General features: G+C 51.8%; 1 protein-coding gene across 1 annotated transcript in view; it reads left to right on the top strand.

The window, feature by feature from the left end:
* Positions 1-19,341, top strand: part of NUSAP1 (nucleolar and spindle associated protein 1) — a 177,867-nt gene that overhangs the window by 15,560 nt on the left and 142,966 nt on the right. The window contains exon 2 of the mRNA XM_075330138.1: positions 7,804-7,872. Within this exon, the coding sequence (XP_075186253.1) occupies positions 7,804-7,872 (69 nt within the window). The remainder of the gene's footprint in view (positions 1-7,803; positions 7,873-19,341) is intronic.

Here is a 19,341-nt window from a genome sequence, read left to right as displayed (position 1 = left end):
TCTGAAAGGGACAGTGAATCGCCTAGCTCTGCAGCGTGCCGCAGATCACCACGTGCCATTCCACCGAGCCTGGGAGGCTCGGATAGCCTTCTTCAAATGGCTATGGCCCTTCTCCAGGCTGGAGACCAGAAGGGCTACAAGGAACTCCTGGCAGAGCGCAGGGCAGAGCGGCACGCAGAGCGTGAGGCTGCGGAGCGAGAGCGGCAGGCAGCGCGTGAAGAGCGAGAGCGACAGGCAGACCGTGACTACCAGCTGCAGCTAGCTCAGCTCCGGCCCTCATCAGCCACATGTGACCTTCGAGACACCAAACTTCCAAAGGTCCGTGTTGAGGACTTCCCAGTGCTGGAGAAGGATGGAGACTTGGACTCTTTCTTGACTGCTTTTGAACGGACTTGCTTGCAGCACCATCTGGACAAGGACCAGTGGGCCAAATACCTGACCCCCCGTTTAAGGGGTAAGGCCCTGGATGTCCTTGGGGACTTGCCTGCTGAGGCAGATCAGGGCTACGACACCATCAAGCGGGCCCTGATCCAACAGTACAACCTCACTCCAGAGTCCTACCGCAAGAAGTTCCGGAGCCTACAGAAGGGACCAAAGGACTCCTGGGCTGACCACCGGCGGGCACTTGCCCGAGCTGCCGACCACTGGACCCAAGGCCTGCAGCTTTCCACCGGACCGGAGATCCTGGACTTGTTCATCACGGAGCAACTCTTGTGGAACTGCCCTGAGGATCTCCGCCAGTTCATCCGAGACCAGAAGCCAAAGGGGTCCACGGCTACAGCTGCCCTGGCCGATGACTACACCAACAATCGGGCCCCTGAGGCCAGGAGAGCAGCCACCAGCAGCACCTGGAGAGGGGGTAAGATGAATTCTGCGACTGCCCCACCTGCCCCTAGACTGCAGGGGGTGTCCCCCTCAACTCCCCTCTCCAGGCCCGTGGCGGAACCAAGACGGTGCCACCAGTGCAACCTACCTGGACACTTCAAGGCCATGTGCCCTCAGCGTCCCAAGGCCCCGGCTCCGTCCCCGTCCCAAGGGGCCGCCCAAGGTGTATTGTGTGGGTGGGGGTGGTGGTAGGTCCCTGGACAGCTTCCAACCTGTCACCGTCGGCCGGTCTGTGACCATAGGACTGCGAGACAGCGCCTCGGAGGTGACTCTGGTGCGGCCTGAGATGGTGTCCCCCCAAGACTTGATCCCTGGAAAAACCCTCGCTGTCTCCGGGATTGGAGGCACTGACCCGGCGCTGCCTGTTGCTGACATTTATGTGGACTGGGGCGCAGGGCGGGGGGTGAGGGAGGTGGGGGTAACTGATCGGATCCCTGCAAACGTGCTACTTGGGACAGATTTGGGGCAGATAACCTCCCAGTTTGGGCCCCCCCCAAGGGCTGAACCTTCAGCCCGTACTGACATGACTCCTAACAATGTTAATGTGTTATCTATGAATGATGTAAGGGAGGAGGGAGTGAACTCTGATATTTCTGCTTGCATAGACACCATAGACACACACTCAGCTGCAGCTGTGACAGGGGAGGGGGTCAGAGAAAGGTGTGACAATGCCTCTACAAGTAATCAGCCTGTGAGCTGGGATCTGTTGCCCTCTGAAGGGATAAGCAGAGAGCAGGGTGCTGCAGGGGGAGGACCAGTGTGTGGGGTGGGGGCTACCACAGCAAATGTGGGGTCCCCAGAGATTTCACAGCGGGGTTCTGTTGCTGCAGGAGGGGAACAGGCAGGTGAGATTGGGGCCGGTCCAGGAGCGGAAGTGCTCCCAGGTAAGATCTCGGTGCATGGTTCCCCCACAACCGGGGTGTCAGGAAGCCAGGTAGGTCTGCCTGAACCGGCGACTTGGTCAGGAACGGAGGAGGAGCAGGCACGACCCACGGTCGCAGCGGCTGTGGCCGCTGTCACCCGCAGTGGGAGTGCTGGACGCCAAGGGGCCTCCCGGAGGTCCGATAGCTCTTCCCCTTCTGACCAAGTGGCAGCCGAGTCAGGTGGAGGCCAGGACACAGGTCCCGGGGTACTGACTGAAGATGTGACAGTCTCGTCGATTCTGGCCACATCTAGTCAGGGGTTTCAGGCAGCGTTAGAAGCTGACGACAGCCTGAAAGCTCTTAAGGAGCAGGCGGCACAGCCTCCCTCGGACTCGGACCCGGAGCGAGTGGTCTGGGACCAAGGACGGCTGTACCGGGCCACGGTCCAGCAGGGTTCACCGGAGGCGTGGCCCAGGGACCGACAGTTGGTGGTACCCTATCCGTTCCGGACGGAGTTGTTGCGGATCGCACATGAGATTCCGATGGCCGGACACCTAGGGATCGCTAAGACCAAGGCCAGGTTAAACCAGCATTTCTACTGGCCAAAAATGGGGGCCGATGTGGCTGCCTACTGCCGTTCGTGTGAAACCTGTCAGAGAGTGGGGAAGGCGGGGCCACGCCCCAAAGCCCCACTGGTATCTCTGCCAATCATCGATGAGCCTTTCAGGAGGGTGGCTGTGGATCTGGTCGGCCCGCTGGCCATCCCCAGCAGCTCCGGGAAACGCTTCATACTGACGGTAGTGGACTATGCCACCCGGTACCCAGAAGCAGTGGCCTTGTCGTCCATTCGGGCTGACAAGGTGGCCACCGCATTGCTGGAGATTTTCTCCCGAGTGGGTTTTCCCCAGGAAATGCTCACTGACCGGGGGACCCAATTCATGTCCCAGCTGATGGAGGCCCTCTGTAAGCAAGTCCAGGTGCGACATCTGGTGGCCAGCCCGTACCATCCACAGACTAATGGCCTGTGCGAGCGGTTCAATGGCACCTTAAAGCAGATGCTTAAGATGTTGGTCGACTCCCATGGGCGTGACTGGGAGCGGTATCTCCCACACCTGTTATTTGCTTACCGGGAGGTTCCACAGGCCTCAACAGGATTCTCACCGTTTGAGCTGCTATACGGGCGACGTGTGCGGGGCCCCCTGGCTCTGGTGAAAGAGGCTTGGGAAGGGGATTTGGCCACCCCTGGAGTGTCGGTTATCGAGTATGTCATGCGCTTCCGGGACAAAATGCAGGCCTTGACGCAACTGGTACACGACAATATGGCTCAAGCCCAGGCCGATCAGAAGCGTTGGTACGACCAGAACGCTTGTGAGAGGACCTACCAAGTGGGTCAAAAGGTGTGGGTACTGGTCCCCGTACCACAGGACAAGCTTCAGGCAGCCTGGGAAGGCCCATACCTCGTGTACCAGCAGCTCAACCCTGTAACGTACCTGGTCACCCTGGACCCTGCCCGTGGAAGGCGGAAGCCCTTCCATGTGAACATGATGAAGGCACATCATGAGCGGGAGGCATGTGCGCTCCCCGTGTGCAACCTGCCCGAGGAGGGAGAAGCGGAAACCCTCTTGGATATGCTAGCCCAGGTTAGGGCAGGCGGATCCATTGAGGATGTGGAGGTTGGCCACCAGCTCTTGGAAGACCAACGGTCCCAGCTGTGGGCCACCCTCCTCCCCTTCCGGGGGTTGTTTACCAACCAGCCCGGAAGGACTGACTTGGCTGTCCATCACGTGGACACTGGGGATCATCCCCCGATCCGGCGTTCAGCATATCGGGTCTCCCTGGAGGTGCAGCAACACATGCGCCAGGAGATTGACGAGATGCTGAAGCTGGGGGTGATCCAGGCATCCAACAGCGCTTGGGCCTCGCCTGTAGTCCTCGTCCCTAAGAAGGACCGAACCACTCGGTTCTGCGTGGACTACAGGGGGCTCAATGCGGTCACGGTCGCCGATGCGTACCCAATGCCACGCATCGATGACCTGCTCGATCAGTTGGCCGGGGCTCAGTACCTGACCATCATGGATCTGAGCCGGGGATATTGGCAGATCCCCCTGACTCGCAAGGCCAGGGAACGCTCTGCCTTTATTACCCCATTTGGACTGTACGAGTCCACGGTGATGCCATTCGGGATGAGGAATGCCCCTGCCACTTTCCAGCGGATGGTCAACACCCTGCTCAAGGGACTTGAAGGGTACGCGGCCGCGTACCTGGGTGACATATTGGTGGCAGCGGTGGGATTTGTTGCTAAACCAGTTGTGTGAAGGAAAGGGGGGGTGACACCAGGAGAGGGCTTCCTGACATACTTGAATATCATGATTTATCGTCATGTTGTTCATGTTAAATGGTTTCAGTTCTCCGATATTCCTTCGGATTGAATTTACTTTAAACCAGTTTATCATTTTTTCCTCCTTCGGGCTTTTGCACCAAAACTGAGGAGCCCGTGAGCACGGGGGGTGTATAGGCAGAAGGGGAGGGGCTTTACACTTTTAGTGTAATACTTTGTGTGGCCTCCGGAGGCATAGCTATACACCCAATTGTCTGGGTCTCCCAATTGGAGCTAGAAGAAAAGGAATTTACGGTAAGTAAACAAAATTCCCTTCTTTTCATGCGTTTACGCAGCATTTTAAGCTGCAGCGTAAACACATGCGTTCTGCATCCCCAGCAAAGTCTTTGAGAATTTGACAAAATCCATGCACACGTTGCGTTTTAAAACGCAGCGTTTTACATGCCAATTTTTTTTACAAAATGGATGTGTTCTAAAAAGCAACATGTCACTTCTTTTGTACATTTCGGATGCTTTTCCCAGTCTGTCTATGACAGAGCAAGCATCCAGAACGCATCCATTCTGCATTCACAATGCATCCAAAACGCAGCTTTTCAGCTGTGTTTTGTAACGCACATGCAGTAAGAAAACGCTGCAGAATTTTTGTCATGGCAGAACGCAACGTGCGCACATAGCCTTAAACGAAGCATCATCAGCAATGGCGTCACTTACTGTATCTAGCACTGCCCTCAAATGAAGCATCATTAGGTAGCAGTGCTAGAAGCAGTAAGTAACATTAGCACTAAAGAAAGTTCGTTTTCAGGCAGTGCTGGTGTCACACACTACTAGCACTGCCCCCCAACCGGTGTCTTTCACATAAGCAATGGAAGCGGTTGCACAGTGAAGTAGCATGCTGATGCTGCTTTAACCGTGGCCACAGCGTACATTATCCAGGACATCCTCGGGGGCGGCGATGGAAGAAACTAGTAAGTAAGGCTACTTTCACACATCCGGTTTGAGCCGTGCGGCTCAATCCGGCTGTGAAGCCTATGCAACGGATGCCTGCATTCACAATGCATCCAAAACGCAGCTTTTCAGCTGTGTTTTGTAACGCACATGCAGTAAGAAAACGCTGCAGAATTTTTGTCATGGCAGAACGCAACGTGCGCACATAGCCTTAAACGAAGCATCATCAGCAATGGCGTCACTTACTGTATCTAGCACTGCCCTCAAATGAAGCATCATTAGGTAGCAGTGCTAGAAGCAGTAAGTAACATTAGCACTAAAGAAAGTTCGTTTTCAGGCAGTGCTGGTGTCACACACTACTAGCACTGCCCCCCAACCGGTGTCTTTCACATAAGCAATGGAAGCGGTTGCACAGTGAAGTAGCATGCTGATGCTGCTTTAACCGTGGCCACAGCGTACATTATCCAGGACATCCTCGGGGGCGGCGATGGAAGAAACTAGTAAGTAAGGCTACTTTCACACATCCGGTTTGAGCCGTGCGGCTCAATCCGGCTGTGAAGCCTATGCAACGGATGCGGTGAAAACACCGCATCCTTTGCATAAGTTTTTTACATGCGGCCGGTCCGGTTTTTGCCGCTTGCGGCATGCTACTGAGCATGCGCAGTGGCAAAAACCGCATGCGGCGGCCGGATGCGGTTTTTGCCGCATCCGGCATCCATAGGGATGCATTGGGAAAAGCGCCGCATCGGCCGGATGCGGCGCGATGCGGTTTTTTTTGCCGGAGCAAAAAACGTTGCAGGGAACGTTCCATCCGGCCGCCGCATCGGCTAAATCTGCCGCATGCGGCAAAAAACGGACCGAACGCAAGTTCATGCGGCACAATGCGGCACTAATTAAAGTCTATGCAGGAAAAACGCAACCAGCAGCAAAAAAAAACGGTTGCGGTTTTCCTGCAAAGTGCCGGATTGTGCCGCATTGCAAAAGCCGGAGGTGTGAAAGTAGCCTTACTGTAACATCTCCTCCTGGTGATGTCCTGTTCCAGTGATGGACACAGTGGGAGTGACTGCAGCTCCAGCCTCCTGTGACTGTGCATTGCAAACTTCTCTCAAAGGAAACATCACAGTAAGTGCAGTAAAAACACAATTTGGCTATGTGCACACGCTGCGTTTTTTTGACGCTGCGTTTTTGGCCACTAAAAGCGTGCAAAAAAACGCAGCAAAAAATGCATGCGTTTTTACCGCGATTTGGTGTGATTTTGGCTGCGTTTTTTATCTCTGCGTTTTTCTGCGTTTTTCCAATGCATTGCATGGGGGAAAAACGCAGGAAAAAATTGACATGGCCATTTTTTTTTTTTTAGCTCAAAAACGCAGCTTAAAAAAAAAGTTGTGTGCGGACAGCAAAAATGAAAACTCAGACTTTGCTGGGGAAGCAGTCATGCAGTTTTGAGGCCAAAAACGCACCCAAAATGCCGCGAAAAACGCAGTGTGTGAACTTACCCTTAGGTATAAGATAGGGAGAAGTGTAGAGAATTGTACAATAAAGATAATTGCAAAAGTGGTTAGGGAGTAAAGAAAGTTTTAAAGGGGTGGCCTGACACCTAAAATGTATCTTCTAACTAACAGGCAGGTAGTTCCCAACAGAGGCAACTAACCTGCCTGTTGTATCTGACGACGACTCAGAGCGGACGCTCTTGCCGGCGTTTTAGCAGCTTCATGCCTGCAGAGCAGCTCCTAGTCTTCCAGGCCGCTCTGTCCATGTGGAGTGACCGCCAGTTTCTTATTGATTGACCACCAGCTCCATGCACTTTGACAGCCGGCTCCCAGCTGTTTATCAGTATGACATCAGTAGTTACACCCTGTCGTCATAGCAGAAGAGATGCCGCTGCTCTGTCAACATTGTTGTTTCTTAAGCATATTGTTAAAAGAAAAAAGGCCTGGATAAGCCCTTTAAGACAACCAATACCTGCCCTGTTTGGAGCGGACTCCGCTACTAAGCCTACTTTATAAACCCACTCCATGAAATAATGTCATGGGGTGAATTGGCACTGATTAACTTGGCATATTGTTGATGGGTGCTTGTAAATCCGCCTTAACGGGGTTGTCCAGTCTGAAACACCAAGTTTACAGTCATTATCCTTGCAGGGAACAGTGGCTGCAGGTAAGTGATATGCAGACTCCTGCTTAGACTCCGAATAGACTGTTTCCAGTGTCATGCAATACGCCTGCATTGAGCGAGGCCATAGCCATCTAGTCAGCATGTGATTGCATGCGTGCAAATTACCATACAGACTTTGGTCACGTGCCTGCTGCTGCTGTCACTGCAGAATACTCGCACAGCATGATGTGATGATTTACGAGTTTGCAATCAAGTTGAGTGACTGCAGATCTGTACCCTAAGGCCATACGACTCCTTTAAAATGAAACTGTTATTTTATTCATGCTGCCCAAACTGCAGGCAGCGTAAATCAGTCTTCTGTGTGACCGCATGTATGTTTTCCCCTGAAGCACTCCGACGTTTCAGGGAAAATACACTTTCCTCTGGTTAGGACTATAAGGTAGAGACCTGATTAGTCTGACATTCTCAGCCGTCTTCTCCCCTCACCAATTGATTGACAAGGTACATATACAGTGGAGAGCTTTCAGTCATCCAGGGTTTGGAGAATCTGGCCAGCGGTTCACATTGGACCAGTCTAATTAAATAATGAAGAGTAATATATTGATTTTCCATAATATTATTGTTGTTATTATTATTGATTCCTTGTTTGTGTTCTAGGCCAATCGACTACTCCGAACTTTGAAGACGCACTTTTATCCAGCTATTGTTGCGGAGAACATTAGCACTGTAAGTCTTATGTTTGGATAGCTTAACCTCTATCTCCTTATTTATTACATATATTCCGAGGCTTAATATTTGGATAAACCCTTAAAATAATGTCTATAGAAGTATAATAAGTATGATACTCACCGAGGATAAAAGCCAAACTTACTCCTTAAAGGGAACCTGTAGCCAGATTTGTCCCCTTAAACTGCGGCCACCACCAGTGAGCTCTTATATACAACATGTCTAGAATGCTATATACAAGTACCCAAGCTGATCTGTATAACATAAAAACAGCTTTTATTATACTCACCTAGGGGGCAGGCTGGTCTGATCGACGTTGCTGGTCTTGGTCCAGCGCCTCCTCTCTTCTTGCAATCACTGTCAACCATCCCTGCTGTGTCGATGACGTGTGCTATGTCATCCACACAGTCCTACATTGCTCTCCAGCACAAGCGTACGTTTCTCTGCACTACTGAGGTCAGATCTAAGTATTATAGTTTGCATGTGCGGGCGTTCTTTAACCCCTTCACGACCATGGACGGATCTTTCCGTCATGGATCGTGTCCCGGTAAGCCCCGCCCCCTGCCGCGGGCAGGTGGCATGGATCGGCACACATCAGCTGTTTTCAACAGCTGACATGTGTGCCTACATGTTCCGAGTGGAATCGCATTCCACCCGGAACATTAACCCCTTCGATCTCACTGCTAAAGTCTGGCAGCGAGATCTATATGCGCGCGGCCATGTTTTCTACTTACCGCCGCCCCCTCCGGACGTCACGTGAGTGATCACGTGACGTTCGGTGGTTGCCATCATAGCACAGGGTCATGTGATGACGCCTGCTGCTAAGAAGTTTCACTTTCCTTTTTCCTCGGCATGGAGCAGAGGAAAAAAGAAAGTGACTATTTCTGCTGTTTACAGCTGTATAGCTGTGATCAGCAGATAGCGATCGGATTGCTGATCGCTATAGCCCCCTAGGGGGACTAGTAAAATAAAATAAAAAAAGTAAAAAAAAGGTTTAAAAATTAAAAAAAAAACAAAAAACCTAAGTTCAAATCACCCCCCTTTCCCCCCATTGAAAATTAAAGGGTTAAAAAAAAATAAAATATACACATATTTGGTATCGCCGCGTTCAGAAATGCCCGATCTATCAAAATATAAAATCAATTAATCTGATTGGTAAACGGCGTAGTGGCAAAAAAATTCCAAACGCCAAAATTACGTTTTTTGGTCGCCGCAACTTTTACACAAAATGCAATAACAGGCGATCAAAACGTAGCATCTGCTCAAAAATGCTACCATTAGAAACATCAGCTCGAGACGCAAAAAATAAGCCATCACTGAGCCATAGATCCCAAAAAATGAGAACTCTACGGGTTTCGGAAAATGGCGCAAAACGTACGCCACTTTTATTGGACAAGCTTGTGAATTTTTTTAACCCCTTAGATACAAGTAAACCTATACATGTTTGGTGTGTACAAACTCGCACTGACCTTAGGCATCATACCCACACATCAGTTTTACCATCTAGTGAACACCGTGAATAAAAGATCCCAAAAACTATTGTGCCATCACACTTTTTTTGCAATTTTTCCACACTTGGAATTTTTTTGCTGCTTTCCAGTACACCATATGGTAAAACTTATGGTTTCATTTAAAAGTACAACTTGTCCCGCAAAAAACAAGCCCTCATATGGCAAGATTGACGGAAAAATAAAAACGTTACGGCTCTCGGAAGAAGGGGAGCAAAAAACAAAAACGCAAAAACGGAAAGTGCCCCGGGGCTGAAGGGGTTAAAGGGACTGTATCGTCTAAAAATTTTTTTTTTTGTAGGCCAAATCAGCTAACAATATTATTCTAATCGTGTAACAACTATTTTCTTAATGTAATTCAACTTTTAAATATGTAAAATAAAACTTTTATATAAAAAATACTTATAATTGCCAGGAGGGGGAGCATCTTCCTGTGTACACATCAAAAAGCTATAGTAATCCTTAGTAGAATTACGATAGCTGCAAATTTGGGCAGTCACTAGATGACATGCCTATTCTCCTCCCCTTTTGGGTGTTACACTGCACCGAAAAGGGGAGGAGGTGTATTTCCTAGTAATGTGTCGCCATTTTCTGGGTGACTGTATATGTACCCATATATATATACAGACTGTGGTCATCGGATCCTCCCGGTACCGCCACCGCTGCTTCAATCTCCCGTGCGACCGACAGCTCCTGCAGCGATCGTACAGGAGCCAGCACGTAAGTGTGTAGGTTTTTTTTTTTCACTGATGCATCAGCTGATTATATAAAAGCCGTTTATACAATCAGCTGCTGTGTCATGTGATTCCGGCCCGTGAACCTGACACAACATCTGATCGGTATGCCTTCCAGCAAACCGATCAGATGATATTGGACGGTGCGGGACCCTTGACCCAGGATTCTGCGAAGGGGGGTTCTTTATTTCAATAAAGATGGAGTCACTAATTGTGTTGTGTTTTATTTCTAATAAAAATATTTTTCTGTGTTGTTTTTTTTTTTTTATTTAATCTTTACTAGAAATTCATGGTGGCCATGTCTAATATTGGCGTGACACCATGAATTTCGGGCTTAGGGCCAGCTGATAATATAAAGCTCGCCCTAACCCCATTATTACCCAGCGAGCCACCCATCACCAGGGCAGCTGGAAGAGTTGGATACAGCGCCAGAAGATGGCTCTTCTATGAAAGCGCCATTTTCTGGGGTGGCTGCAGACTGCAATACGCAGCGTGGGTGCCCAGAAAGCTTGGGCACTCTGCACTGCATATTCCAATCCCCAGCTGCCTAGTTGTACCTGGCTGGACTTAAAAATTGGGCGAAGTCCACGTCTTTTTTTTATTTTAATTATTTCATGAAAGTCATGAAATAAAAAAAAAGGGCTTCGCTATATTTTTGGTTCACAACTGGGTACAAATTGGCAGCTGGGAGTTGGGGGCAGCCCGTACCTGCCTGCTGTACCTGGCTAGCATGCAATGCCCATGTCATTTTTTGGGGAGGCAAAAAACACCTGCATACAGTCCTGGATGGAGGATGCTGAGCCTTGTAGTTATGCAGCTGCTGTCTGCTCTACTGCATACACTATTTGATGAAGCATGCTGAGCCTTGTAGTTCTGCAGCTGTCAAAATCCGCATAGTGCGCACAGCATTTTTTCCCATAGTTTTTGTTGGTGAATCATTGCAGAGATGTTATGAACGTTTTCTGCAGCAAAACATGCAGCAAATCCGCAGGAAATCCACGGCAAAAACCGGCAAGTGCGCACAGAGCCTTACACATATATACAGTGACTGTTACAGATATATATATATATACAGACTGCGGTCATCACACCCACATATATACACTGACTGTTATACATACAGTATACGCTGTATGGCACTGTACGGTGGCTCAGTAGTTGGCACTGTACGGTGGCTCAGTAGTTGGCACTGTACGGTGGCTCAGTAGTTGGCACTGTACGGTGGCTCAGTAGTTGGCACTGTACGGTGGCTCAGTAGTTGGCACTGTACGGTGGCTCAGTAGTTGGCACTGTACGGTGGCTCAGTAGTTGGCACTGTACGGTGGCTCAGTAGTTGGCACTGTACGGTGGCTCAGTAGTTGGCACTGTACGGTGGCTCAGTAGTTGGCACTGTACGGTGGCTCAGTAGTTGGCTCTGTATGGTGGCTCAGTAGTTGGCTCTGTATGGTGGCTCAGTAGTTGGCTCTGTATGGTGGCTCAGTAGTTGGCACTGTATGGTGGCTCAGTAGTTGGCACTGTACGGTGGCTCAGTAGTTGGCTCTGTATGGTGGCTCTGTATGGTGGCTCTGTATGGTGGCTCTGTATGGTGGCTCTGTATGGTGGCTCTGTATGGTGGCTCAGTAGTTATCACTGTATGGTGGCTCTGTAGTTGTCACTGTAACACACACACACACGTGGACGGTGATAGCGGAGGGAGGGGCTTTCATTACAGACGGTAACGGCAGGGGGCTGGTGAGAGCAGAGGGAGGACACACACACCGGCGACCGCCAGAACGGGGCTGGGGACAGCGGAGAGAGGGGCTTTCATTACAGACGGTAACGGCAGGGGGCGGGGGCTGGTGAGAACAGAGGGAGGGGGTGTCATCGGTAACGGGGGGAGGGGAGGCGGCCAGGACTCACATCCCGGCGGTTGACAGGTGTAAAGTGGAGAAAAATTCATGGCTTGAATCTCCACAAAAATGGCGCTTGCTTTCCGCCGTCTGCTGTGATCTGGACAACCCAGGGGGCGCGTCCAGGTCACAGCAGACGCCCACTGTAACGTTACACATAGGGTCGGATAGCGACCACTATTCTCTATGCACAGGGGCTGCCATAAAGGAGTGTGTAACTGTCGTTACACACACAGCAAATCCAACATGGCCCCCAGTGCCTCCAGTAAAATTAGAATTACAGAAAAAGTAAATAAGCTACGATTTTCATTTTGTATTAAAAATACTTGATTTCAGAATCACTATTTTTAACACAAAAATAAAAAAAACACGATACAGTCCCTTTTAACCTTTTCCCTCGCTTGCGCATTACAAAACTTTGCCATGCCTTCAGCAGGGCAGAGAGAGGTGCGCAGCAGTGCAATGGAGGCCTCTGTGTAGATGATGTAGTACACTTCATCCACACTAAGCAGGGAAAGAGGATGGCAATGAAAGGAAGAGAACAGGCACCGGACCGAGACCAGCGTCGCTTATCTGACCTTACCGCCTTGTAGGTGAATAAAGTAAAAGGTGGTATTTATGTTCTACAGATAGGCTTTGGCACTTGTATACAGTATTCTAGACTGCTGTATATAAGAGCTCACTGGTGGTGGCCACAGTTTATAGGGGACAAATGTGGTGACAGTTTCTCTTTAAAGGGAAGGTGTCGCGGTTTTTTATTTTTGTATTAAAAATAATTATTATGAAATCAAGTATTTCTAATACAAAATGAAAATCGCAGCTTGTTTAGTTTTCTTCGGCGCTCCATTGGGAGACCCAGACGATTGGGTGTATAGCACTGCCTCCGGAGGCCACACAAAGCAATTACACTAAAAAGTGTAAGGCCCCTCCCCTTCTGGCTATACACCCCCAGTGGGATCACTGGCTCACCAGTTTTCTGCTTTGTGCGAAGGAGGTCAGACATCCACGCATAGCTCCACTGTTTAGTCAGCAGTAGCTGCTGACTATATCGGATGGAAGAAAAGAGGGCCCATATGGGGCCCCCAGCATGCTCCCTTCTTACCCCACTTGTGGTTTGTAAGGTTGAGGTACCCATTGCGGGTACGGAGGCTGGAGCCCACATGCTGTTTTCCTTCCCCATCCCCCTGGGGGTCTCTGAGGAAGTGGGATCTTACCGGCCACCAAGCCCTGAGGCCGGGCTCCATCCACAGACCCATAGAACCTGCTGGATGTGGAGCGGTAGTGCCGTTCAGGGACAAGGCCCTGCAACTTTCAGGTACTCTGTGTCCCCGTATGGCAGGCCACGCACACCCCAGGCTTGCTGGGTGTGCTAGTGCGCCGGGGACTGTAGCGCTGTGCGCTGGGCTTATAGTCCCCGCAGATTACTGGGGGACTTTATGTGTGTGGATCGCCGCGCCGACCGCCCCTGGAGCGGCGGCGCAGATGCGACTTGTAGTGCGCCGGGGACGCGCCGACCGCGCTTTTACGGCGGCGGCGCTTCTAACTTTAGTCCCCGGTTTTTCTGCGGCCTAGCTCCGCTTCGTTAACGCCCCCCACCCTGTCAATCAGGGTAGGGGAGAGACGTTGTTCAATCGGCAGCGCCGAGGGCTGGAGCACGATTTACATGCTCCAGCCCTCTCACTGAGCACAGTAGGACACAGGCTTCGCGCTTTTTCTCTGTGCACGCCCTAGGCCCGCCCCCAGGCTTGCAGCTCCCCAGGACGCCGGCAGCCATTATACACATGCAGTCTGGCTGGAGAACGGACGCAGGCTCTGAGGGACCCAGGCTAGGGGTTTCTGGCGACCACACACCCGCGCTAAGCGGGCGGTAAGCAGCACATACGTGCGGCCCCACTAGTGCCACAGTGTTATATTTGTGTACTGCACTGTAAGGTCGCTTCTTGGCTGTACACCCTATATTGCTTTGAGGAGACAACAGCATGTCATCCGCAAAACGCAAGGGTGCCATGGCACGGGCTGTATACACTGCTTGTACAGCATGTGGGGCTAATCTACCAGCAGGCTCCAACGACTCTCATTGTGTGCAATGTTCAGTCCCAGTGGCACTTCGTCAGCCAGAGCCTATTGTGGTGGTAGCCCAGGCAGAGACGCCTGTGAACCCTACCCCGGTGACGGGGACAGAATTTGCAGTCTTTGCTGATAAAATGTCTGTGACTATGACAAAAATCCTGGAGACCTTGCAGTCCAGGCCAGTTGCTCAGACCATGGACACCGCTGTGTCTATGTTCCCCGGCCCCCCTCAGCTGGAATTAATCCGTAATTCAAGGGGGTCCCAGGCATCACAGGCTGAGGGCTCTGACTCCGATGACAGTCCCAGTCCGCCTAGGCGAGCTCGCTGGGAGAGACCCTCCACGTCATCACGCGGATCAGGGTCTCAGCGAGAAGGGTCTCTATATGATGGCTCAGAGGTGGGTGATCAGGAGTCTTGTCCTGACGCCGCACTCAATTTGGATACGCCAGATGGTGACGCCATGGTAAATGACCTTATAGCGGCCATCAATAGGCTGTTGGATATTTCTCCCCCAGCCCCTTCTGCAGAGGAGGCAGCTGCACAGCAGGAGAAATTCCATTTCCTGTATCCCAAGCGTAAATTGAGTACTTTTCTGGACCACTCTGACTTCAGAGAATCCATCCAGAAACACAATACTTATCCGGACAAGCGTTTTTCTAAACGCCTTAAGGATACACGTTATCCTTTTCCCCCTGACGTGGTCAAACGCTGGACCCAGTGTCCAAAAGTGGACCCTCCAATATCCAGGCTTGCAGCTAGATCCATAGTTGCAGTGGAGGATGGGGCTTCACTTAAAGATGCCAATGACAGACAGATGGACCTTTGGTTGAAATCTGTCTATGAAGCTATCGGCGCGTCGTTTGCTCCAGCATTCGCGGCCGTGTGGGCGCTCCAAGCTATTTCAGCTGGCCTGGCACAGGTGGACTCTCTCATACGTCCAGCAGTGCCGCAAGTGGCGTCCCTAACTACGCAAATGTTTGCGACCTACGCTATCAATGCGGTACTGGACTCTACGAGCCGTACCTCAATGGCATCCGCCAACTCTGTAGTTTTGCGCAGAGCCTTGTGGTTAAAGGAATGGAAAGCAGATTCTGCTTCTAAAAAATGTTTAACCAGCTTGCCATTATCTGGAGACAGACTGTTTGGTGAGCAATTGGCGGAAATCATTAAACAGTCCAAAGGTAAGGACTCCTCCTTACCCCAGCCCAGATCAAGCAAACCTCCACAGAGGAAATGGCAGTCAAAGTTTCGGTCCTTTCGAGGCTCGGGCAAGCCCCAATTCTCCTCGTCCAAAGGGACTCAGAAAGAGCAAAGGAGCTCTGATTCCTGGCGGGCTCACTCACGCCCCAAGAAAGCAACCGGAGGTACCGCTTCCAAGGCGGCTGCCTCATGACTTTCGGCCGCCTCCCTCCGCATCCTCGGTCGGTGGCAGGCTCTCCCGCTTTTGCGACATTTGGCTGCCACAGGTCAAAGACCGGTGGGTAACAGACATTTTGTCTCACGGGTACAGGATAGAGTTCAGTTCTCGTCCTCCGCCTCGGTTCTTCAGAACTTCCCCACATCCCGACCGAGCAGATGCCCTTCTGCAGGCGGTGAATTCTCTAAGAGCAGAAGGAGTGGTGGTCCCTGTTCCTCTTCAGGAACGAGGTCAAGGTTTTTACTCCAATCTCTTTGTGGTGCCAAAAAAGGACGGCTCATTCCGTCCTGTTCTGGACCTAAAACTGCTCAACAAGCATGTGAACGCCAGGCGGTTCCGGATGGAATCCCTCCGCTCAGTCATTGCCTCAATGTCTCAAGGAGATTTCCTAGCATCAATAGACATCAAGGATGCTTATCTCCACGTGCCGATTGCTACAGAGCACCAACGCTTTCTCCGCTTCGTGATAGGAGACGACCATCTTCAGTTCGTAGCTCTGCCATTTGGTCTGGCGACAGCCCCACGAGTGTTCACCAAGATCATGGCGGCAGTGGTAGCAGTCTTGCACTCTCAGGGACACTCTGTGATCCCTTACTTGGACGATCTACTGGTCAAGGCACCCTCTCAAGAGGCATGCCAACTCAGCTTGACTGTTGCACTGGAGACTCTCCAGACGTTCGGGTGGATCATCAACTTCTCAAAGTCAAATCTGTCACCGACCCAATCACTAACGTATCTTGGCATGGAGTTTCATACTCTCTCAGCGATAGTGAAGCTTCCGCTGGACAAGCAGCGGTCTCTACAGACTGGGGTGCAGGCTCTCCTTCAAAGTCAGTCGCACTCCTTAAGACGCCTCATGCACTTCCTCGGGAAGATGGTGGCGGCAATGGAGGCGGTTCCGTTTGCGCAGTTTCATCTGCGCCCACTTCAATGGGACATTCTCCGCCAATGGGACGGGAAGTCAAAATCCCTGGACAGGAAAGTCTCCCTTTCCCAGACGGCCAAGGACTCTCTGCAGTGGTGGCTTCTTCCCACCTCATTATCACAGGGAAGATCCTTCCTACCACCGTCTTGGGCGGTGGTCACGACAGACGCGAGTCTGTCAGGGTGGGGAGCAGTTTTTCTCCACCACAGGGCTCAGGGTACGTGGACTCAGCAGGAGTCCACCCTTCAGATCAATGTTCTGGAAATCAGAGCAGTGTATCTTGCCCTTCTAGCCTTCCAGCAGTGGCTGGAAGGGAGGCAGATCCGAATTCAGTCGGACAACTCCACAGCGGTGGCATACATCAACCACCAAGGGGGGACACGCAGTCGGCAAGCCTTCCAGGAAGTCCGGCGGATTCTGATGTGGGTGGAAGCCACGGCCTCCACTATATCCGCAGTTCACATCCCCGGCGTAGAAAACTGGGAAGCAGACTTCCTCAGTCGCCAGGGCATGGACGCAGGGGAATGGTCCCTTCACCCAGACGTGTTTCAGGAAATCTGTCGCCGATGGGGAAGGCCGGACGTCGACCTCATGGCGTCCCGGCACAACAACAAGGTCCCAACCTTCATGGCACGGTCTCGCGATCAAAGAGCGCTGGCGGCAGACGCCCTAGTGCAAGATTGGTCGCAGTTCCGGCTCCCTTATGTGTTTCCACCTCTGGCACTCTTGCCCAGAGTGCTACGCAAGATCAGATCCGATTGCAGCCGCGTCATACTCGTCGCCCCAGACTGGCCGAGGAGGGCGTGGTATCCGGATCTGTGGCAGCTCACGGTCGGCCAACCGTGGGCACTACCAGACCGACCAGACTTACTGTCCCAAGGGCCGTTTTTCCATCGGAATTCTGCGGCCCTGAACCTGACTGTGTGGCCATTGAGTCCTGGATCCTAGCGTCTTCAGGATTATCCCAAGGGGTCGTTGCCACCATGAGACAGGCTAGGAAGCCCACGTCCGCTAAGATCTACCACAGAACGTGGAGGATATTCTTATCCTGGTGCTCTGCTCAGGGAGTGTCTCCCTGGCCATTTGCATTGCCTACCTTTCTTTCTTTCCTGCAATCTGGGTTAGAAAAAGGTTTGTCGCTCGGCTCCCTTAAAGGTCAGGTCTCGGCGCTATCCGTCTTTTTTCAGAGGCGTTTGGCACACCTTCCTAAGGTGCGCACGTTCCTACAGGGGGTTTGCCATATCGTACCCCCGTACAAGCGGCCGTTAGATCCATGGGATCTGAACAGGGTACTAGTTGCCCTCCAGAAGCCGCCCTTCGAGCCTCTGAGGGAGGTTTCACTTTCTAGACTATCACAGAAAGTGGCTTTTCTGGTAGCGATCACATCTCTTCGGAGAGTGTCTGAGCTGGCAGCGCTGTCATCCAAGGCTCCCTTCCTGGTCTTCCACCAGGACAAGGTAGTGCTGCGCCCCATTCAGGAGTTTCTCCCGAAGGTGGTATCCTCTTTTCATCTTAATCAGGATATCTCTTTGCCTTCGTTTTGTCCTCATGCAGTTCATCGGTATGAGAAGGATTTACATTTGTTAGATCTGGTGAGAGCACTCAGAATCTACATTTCCCGCACGGCGCCCTTGCGCCGTTCGGATGCACTCTTTGTCCTTGTCGCTGGTAAGCGCAAAGGGTCGCAGGCTTCTAAGGCCACCCTGGCTCGATGGATCAAAGAACCAATTCTTGAAGCCTACCGTTCTGCTGGGCTTCCGGTTCCATCAGGGCTGAAGGCCCATTCTACCAGAGCCGTGGGTGCGTCCTGGGCATTGCGACACCAGGCTACGGCTCAACAGGTGTGCCAGGCAGCTACCTGGTCGAGTCTGCACACTTTCACCAAACATTATCAGGTGCATACCTATGCTTCGGCGGACGCCAGCCTAGGTAGAAGAGTCCTGCAGGCGGCAGTTGCCTCCCTATAGGGGAGGGCTGTCTTGCAGCTCTAACATGAGGTATTCTTTACCCACCCAGGGACAGCTTTTGGACGTCCCAATCGTCTGGGTCTCCCAATGGAGCGCCGAAGAAGAAGGGAATTTTGTTACTTACCGTAAATTCCTTTTCTTCTAGCTCCTATTGGGAGACCCAGCACCCGCCCTGTTGTCCTTCGGGATTTTTGGGTGTTTTTCGGGTACACATGTTGTTCATGTTGAACGGTTTTCAGTTCTCCGACGTTACTTCGGAGTGAATTTGTTTAAACCAGTTATTGGCTTTCCTCCTTCTTGCTTTTGCACTAAAACTGGTGAGCCAGTGATCCCACTGGGGGTGTATAGCCAGAAGGGGAGGGGCCTTACACTTTTTAGTGTAATTGCTTTGTGTGGCCTCCGGAGGCAGTGCTATACACCCAATCGTCTGGGTCTCCCAATAGGAGCTAGAAGAAAAGGAATTTACGGTAAGTAACAAAATTCCCTTCTTTATGTAATTCTTATTTTACTGGAGGCACTAGGGGCTGCCATGCTGGATTTGCCGTGTGTGTAACGACAGTAACTCCTTCCTTTATGGCAGCCCCTGTGCATAGACTCTGATAGTCGGGCTCCGACCCCATGAAGTACGTTACAGTGGGCGTCTGCTGTGACCTGGACGCGCCCCCTGGGCTGTCCAGAACACAACAGAGGGAGGAGTTCAGCGCCATTATTGTGGAGCTCACAGCGTGTGCTGTTTGCTCCACTTTACCCCTGTCACCCGCCGGGATGTGTGAGTACGGGCCGCCTCCCCTCCTCTCGTTACGGTCTCCGATGACATCCCATCCCTCCGTTCTCCCCAGCCCCTGCTCTGCCCCAGCTACTGACGCCGCCCCTCCCCCCCACCGTTACCTTCTCCAATGACACCCCCCTCCCTCCGTTCTCCCAAGTCCCCGCTCTGCCCGCTGCCGCAGCTCCCCCA

This window comes from Anomaloglossus baeobatrachus, chromosome 12 (assembly GCF_048569485.1).
Source record: "Anomaloglossus baeobatrachus isolate aAnoBae1 chromosome 12, aAnoBae1.hap1, whole genome shotgun sequence".
Taxonomy (NCBI): domain Eukaryota; kingdom Metazoa; phylum Chordata; class Amphibia; order Anura; family Aromobatidae; genus Anomaloglossus; species Anomaloglossus baeobatrachus.
Note: the sequence above shows the minus strand (reverse complement) of the source record. Positions and strands in the feature narration are given on the sequence as shown.